The sequence below is a fragment of the Pan paniscus genome, chromosome 16, assembly GCF_029289425.2.
Source record: "Pan paniscus chromosome 16, NHGRI_mPanPan1-v2.0_pri, whole genome shotgun sequence".
Classification (NCBI taxonomy): domain Eukaryota; kingdom Metazoa; phylum Chordata; class Mammalia; order Primates; family Hominidae; genus Pan; species Pan paniscus.
Window position 1 is genome coordinate 30,518,526 of NC_073265.2, and position 6,572 is coordinate 30,525,097.

The following is a 6,572-nucleotide window of genomic DNA, read 5'->3' on the forward strand; positions in this document are numbered from 1 at the left end:
GAACCAGGCTTATTCTGTGTTCTTGCCCTGGCATCCATAGCTCATATTACTCACCTCATGGCTCCAGGGTGGCTGCAGTGCCACCAGACAGAATGAGGTAAGAAGAATGAGGAAGGGCAAAATGCAAAGGACTCTCCCTTAGTCTTTGTCTTCTTATCCAGTCACCTAGATAAGTTCTGCTTACATCATTGCCTAGATGAGAAGATAAGGGTTTCAGCCTTTTAGCTGTTACTTAGTCACATGATGGTAAAGATGGGGATACATTCTGAGATATGCAATGTTAGGCAATTTTGTAGTTGTAGGAACATCATAGAATGTACCTACATGAACCTAGATGGTATAGCCTACTACACACCTAGGCTATGTGGTGTGGCCTATTGTTCCTAGACTACAAACCCGTGCAGCACGTTACTGTTCTGACTGCTATATGCAGTTGTAACATAATGGTAAGTATTTGTGTATCTAAACATATCTGTGGCTGGGCATGGTGGCTCACGCCTATAATCTCGGCGCTTTGGGAGGTGGCAGAGGGAGAATTGCTTGAGCCCAGGAGTTGAAGGCCTGCCTGGGCAACACAGTGAGACCTCATTCCTACAAAAAAATTTTGAAAAATTAGCCAAGTGGCTGGGCGCAGTGGCTCACACTTGTAATCTCAGCACTTTGGGAGGCGGAGGCGGGCAAATCATGAGGTCAGGAGTTCGAGACCAGCCTGGCCAACATGGCGAAACCCCATCTCTATTAAAAATACAAAAATTAGCTGGGTGTGGTGGCACATCCCTGTAATCCCAGCTACTCGGGAGGCTGAGGCAGGGGAATCGCTTGAACTGGGGAGGCAGAGGTTGCAGTGAGCTGAGATCGTGCCATTGCACTCCAGCCTGGGCAACAAGAGTGAAACTCCGCCTCAGGGAAAAAAAAAAAAAAGGCATGGTTGCACACACCTGTAGTGTAGTACCAGTTCCTTGGGGGAGGCTGAGGTGAGAGGATCACTTGAACTTGGGAGGTGAGGCTGCAGTGAGCCACATTCGCAACCCAGCACTCCAGCTTGGGCAACAGAGCAAGACCCTGTCTCAAAAAAAAAACCCAAAAACAAATACTTACATCTAAACATGGAAAAGGTACAGTAAAAATATGGTATTGTAATCTTTTTTAACAAATTTTTTGGCCAGGCGCAGTGGCTCATGCCTGTAATCCCAGCACTTTGGGAGGCCGAGGTGAGCGGATCACGAGGTCAGGAGATCAAGACCATCCTGGCTAACATGCTGAAACCCCATCTCTACTAAAAATACAAAAAATTAGCCTAGCCGGGCACGGTGGCAGGCCCCTGTAATCCTAGCTACGCAGGAGGCTGAGGCAGGAGAATGGCGTGAACCCAGAAGGCAGAGCTTGCAGTGAGCCGAGATCGTGCCACTGCCCTCCAGCCTGGGCAACAGAGTGAGACTCCGTCTCAAAAACAAAAAAAAAAAAGGAAAAAAATTTAACTTTTAGGTTCAGGGCTACATATGCAGGTTAGTTATGTAGGTAAACTCTTGTCATGGGGTTTTGATGTACAGATTATTTCGCCACCCAGGTACTAAGCCTAGTACCCAGTAGTTATTTCTTCTGTTTCTCTCTCACCTCCTACTCCACCCTCTGGTAGGCCCCAGTGTCTGTGGTTCCCCTTTTTGTGTCCATATGTTCTCATCAAAATACAGTATTATAATCTTATAGCACCACCATTATATATGCAGTCGGTCATTAACCAAAACATTATTATGCAGTGCATGACTGTATTTGAGGGCATCAAAGGAAAAGGAGGATGGTGATAGCTTTATTTTTAATCTTAGTAAAGAGTCCCTCTGATTCCCAAGGCCCTTGTAATTCCTGGCTCTTGGTCTTCCAGGTGCTACGCATGATGGTCGGAGTAAATATCTCAGATGAGCAGCTGGGCAGCATCGCAGACAGGACCATTCAGGAGGCTGATCAGGATGGGGACAGTGCCATATCTTTCACAGAATTTGTTAAGGTTGGTCACTTACTTCTTGTTTGAAAAAGTTACGTTTTAGTGGCTGGGCGCGGTGGCTTACACCTGTAATCCCAGCACTTTAGGAGGCCAAGGTGGGCGGATCACGAGGTCAGGAGTTCAAGACCAGCCTGGCTAACATGGTGAAACCTCATCTGTACTAAAAATACAAAAATTAGCCAGGCGTGGTGGCGCGTGCCTGTAATCCCAGCTACTTGGGAGGCTGAGGCAGGAGAATCGCTTGCACCCAGGAGGCCAAGGTTGCAGTGAGCCGAGACCACACCACTGCACTCCAGCCTGGCAACAGAGTGAGACTCTGCCTCCAAAAAAAAAAAAAAAAAAGTTACGTTTTACTGCACAGGAGGAAGGGGGGAAAACATTACTCAGATAAGAGCTTGGGAGTGTTGTAATCTTCATAACCTTTGTAACTGTTACTGGTTTTCTCCCCCAGGTTTTGGAGAAGGTGGATGTAGAACAGAAAATGAGCATCCGATTTCTTCACTAAAGGAGACCAAACTGTTCCTTGCGGTCTAGTATTTAAGAACTGGAACTTGAAAGTCCTCCTTCTACCAACTCCACCTCCACCCCCTCATTCCCCTTCTCCCAAAGTACTACTGCTGTTGCATGACAACCCCAAATATGTTCTGTCAACACAAACCTGCCTTTGGTGTATAAACAGGGCATTACAGAATGGTACACCCTATATATTTCTGTTCAGTATCCATTCACTAGTTCTTCATTTATAAATATCATCTTCCCCATTCTGCTGCTGAATGCCACACATCCATCCAGTCTGAGAAAGTGAGAGAGGCAACCATGCCAAGAACAAGCCAGCAAAGCTCTTTCACCAGATGTAGACTGTAGCCCTGCTGCCTTCCCTCCAGCGAGTCTGCCAGCATGCTTCTTCATCCTTTTTATATGTTCTTTGCTTCCTACTTCCCTGTCTTCCAACATACTGTTCACTTACTCTGGCAGTCTTTCTGCTTTTCATTAAGCCTCAAAATCTCCTCTGTTCTACTTGGCACCACAAGCTATGTCCTATATATGTATTTCTGACTTGGCAGGATAGTTCAGGGGTCTGGCAGTTTTTATTTACCTTCATTATTAAATGGGCCTCTGGGATGTTGCCTCTCCAGGAGCTTTTTGGTAATCAATACTTCTCTCAGAAGTATGAGACCATCCTCTGCACTCTGCTCTGTCATCAAAGGCTGCTGGGTGGAGATACCCTTTTTGAAAGGTGGCCTTGGTGAGAGGTATGGAGTCAAGTCTTCTAGGTTGCTTGCCCACATCACTCTATCTCTGGCCTCTGATTCTCAACTTTGTACCTGTGTGGCTCCTCTTGTTAGTGCAATGTTGACTGTTGAAAAAGCAGCAGTATGCTTACAGGTTTGCTTAGTTTGGGGACACCGTTACCACCAGAATGGCTGCTCTGACAATATGCCTAGGGACTTTCTCATGGCTTTTTTTTAACAAGGAGGCTGGGCACCCTATAAAGCCTCATGCATTCACACCTTTGCAGCATGGTTTATGCCTCAGTGTTATGTGCACTGGAATGTTTTCCACTTCACATTTCCAAGTAGAAATATTAGTGTTACGGAAGTGCCTAATATCCCAGTCCAAATTTTTTTTTTTTTTTTTTTTTTTTTTTTTTGAGACAGAGTCTTGCTCTGTCACCCAGGCTGGAGTGCAGTGGTGCGATCGCTCACTGCAACCTCAGCCTCCTGGGTTTAAGCGATTCTCCTGCCTCAGCCTCCCAAGTAGCTGGGATTACAGGTGTGCACCACCATGCCCGGCTAATTTTTTGTATTTTTAGTGGAGACAGGGTTTCACCATGTTGGCCAGGCTGGTCTCGAACTCCTGACCTCGTGATCCGCCTGCCTCAGCCTCCCAAAGTGCTGGGATTACAGGTGTGAGCCACCACGCCTGGCCCCAGTCCAAAATATTTAAAGATTGTTTCCTTAGTGTCTTGAAGTTTTGCACAAAATTCTTTTTTTTGAGATGGAGTCTCACTCTGTCACCCAGGCTGGAGTGCAGTGGCGTGATCTTGGCTCACTGCAACCTCTGCCTCCTGGGTTCAAGCAATTCTCCCACCTCAGCCTCCCAAGTAGCTGGGATTACAGACGTGTGCCACCATACCTGGGTAATTTTTGCATTTTTAGTAGAGAGGGAGTTTCACCATGTTGGCCAGGTTGGTCTTGAACTCCTGACCTCAGGTGATCCTCCTGCCTCGGCCTCCCAAAGTGCTGGGATTACAGGCATGAGCCACCGTGCTCAGCCGCAAAATTCTTTATGAATTTTACACTTGGCAAATGTTAATGACGGAAGCCATAGTCTGCTCCTAATACATGTCCAAAGCATTGACTGTTGTGTCATTAGCTGCCTGGTTACATTAGCTCCCTGGCTCCTTGTTTAGACCACTGCTAATCCCTTAAAAACAAGAGGTCTGGCACTAGTAGCACAACCTAAGGTGGCATTACAGGTCTTTGAGCGAGCCACAGCAACTTTTCTGCCAAGTCAGCTTAGTTTAGACTTAAGTGAATCAGGCTATTGCTATCCTAATGTATGTCTCTATGAGTGTATTTAGCCACACATCTGCCCTTGGCTGACTTTCTGACTCATTGCTTGCTTGCTTGTTTCCTTGCTTTGGAAAACTATTGAAGATTGCTTAAAAATACCACTGCAAAGTGATGGAAAAGGGTGGAGAACAGGGGAGTAGCCAGGCTGGATGGCTCAAATATAAATGAATGAGGAATTCTTTATGAAGTATCAGTCAGATTTTATGATTAAGTGATGTAATATAGGAATTATGTAAAAGGGAAGAATGTCTGATACTGATCTATTAGAGAGGTACTTTAGAGGCTTCTTGATTGGCATAAAGTTCCTAAGGTTATAGCTTTTCCCCCCTTTTGGCTGTATAGCAAAGTGTTTTAATCCACGGTTGTGCCTTATTGTTCCATTAAAATTGTATCTTCGATCCATCAATAAATACTTGTGGTTGAAACAAAATAACTTTTGTCCATTTTACAAGAATTTTATGTAACTTAGTCCCTTCAAGTTTGAAATCACAGTGTCTCCCTTACTCAAGTTTATGTCTGTACTGTCAGCTGCAGTCTACTCTGCTGCTGCCTGGATACATGAAGTGGAAACATTCATCGAGGGGCCAACACTTTTGGCTTCGACATGGTTTTGTCAGCCGTGGCCACTTCCCATTCATTCCAGCTAAGACGCAATTTCTATTCTTGACTCCCTGACTCCTTAAATGTAGAAAAGCCTAAAAATCCAGTATATGTCCATTCCTTAAGTTGCCCACCTCCTCATTCATGTGCAGCCTCAGCGGTGACATACTCTGGTTTTACATGGCTTTTTCTTTTCATTTCTTTTTTGAGATGGAGTCTCACTCTTGCCCAGGCTGGAGTGTAATGGCACAGTCTTGGCTCACTGCAACCTCCGCCTCCCAGGTTCAAGCAATTCTCCTGCCTCAGCCTCCTGAGTAGCTGGGATTACAGGCACGTGCCACCACACCTGGCTAATTTTTGTATTTTTGGTAGAGATTGGGGTTTCACCATGTTGGCCAGGCTGGTCTTGAACTCCTGACCTCAGCTGATCCACCCGCCTCAGCCTCCCAAAGTGCTGGGATTACAGCCGTGTGCCACCGCGCCAGGCCAGGAATCTGCATTTCTAAGAATCCACCCAGATGACAGCCCTCTTGGTGTTTGGCAAGCACAGTGGACCTACACTGCCTACGCTGGGCCCCGCTTGTCATAACCCCGAAGAGGAGCCACCCCACGTATACCCTCCCTGCTGTCACGTGTCCGTGTGAAGAGACCACCAAACAGGGTTTGTGTGAGCAACAAGCCTGTTTATTTCACCTGGGTGCAGGTGGGATGAGTCGGAAAAGAGAGTCAGCAAAGGGTGGTGGATTATCATTAGTTCTTACAGGTTTGGGGATAGGTGGTGGAGTTAGGAGCAATGTTTTGTGGGCAGGGGGTGGATCTCACAAAGTACATTCTCAAGGGTGGGGAGAATTACAAAGAACCTTCTTAAGGGTGGGGAGATTACAAAGTACATTGAACAGTTAGGGTGGGGCAGAAACAAATCACAATGGTGAATGTCATCAGTTAAGGCTATTTTCACTTCTTTGTGGATCTTCAGTTGCTTCAGGCCATCTGGATGTATACGTGCAGGTCACAGGGGATATGATGGCTTAGCTTGGGCTCAGAGGCCTGACACCTGCCCCTCTGGGAAATGATGCAGAAGAAAGGATGCCCTACAGTTGGGTGTAGCAAACAACAAAACTGCCAGTTACAGCAGGTTTCCTCTATGCAGGAGGGCCTTCAGAAAAGTGACGAATCCTTCTCTCCTGTATTGACCAAAGCTGTAAACAGCAGGACAACGTTTGGGCCCTTTAAGAGTCAAAGACAGAGACAAACTGGAACCATTAAATTTTTTCCCTAGGTGTTGTGCTACCCCTGGATTAAAAGCCTGGGTGCGGTGGCTCATGCCTGTAATCCCAGCACTTCGGGAGACCGAGGCGGGTGGATCACCTGAGGTCAGGAGTTCGACACCAGTCTGG

At 46.5% G+C, this 6,572-nt stretch overlaps 1 protein-coding gene across 1 annotated transcript in view; it reads left to right on the top strand.

Moving 5' to 3' along the window:
- The window catches only part of CHP1 (calcineurin like EF-hand protein 1), a 50,634-nt gene extending 45,626 nt beyond the window's left edge, over positions 1-5,008 (top strand). The window contains exons 6-7 of the mRNA XM_003826608.6: positions 1,880-2,002; positions 2,451-5,008. Coding sequence (XP_003826656.1) covers positions 1,880-2,002; positions 2,451-2,504 — 177 coding nt within the window. The 3' untranslated portion in view covers positions 2,505-5,008. The remainder of the gene's footprint in view (positions 1-1,879; positions 2,003-2,450) is intronic.
- Positions 5,009-6,572: the final 1,564 nt, after the last annotated feature.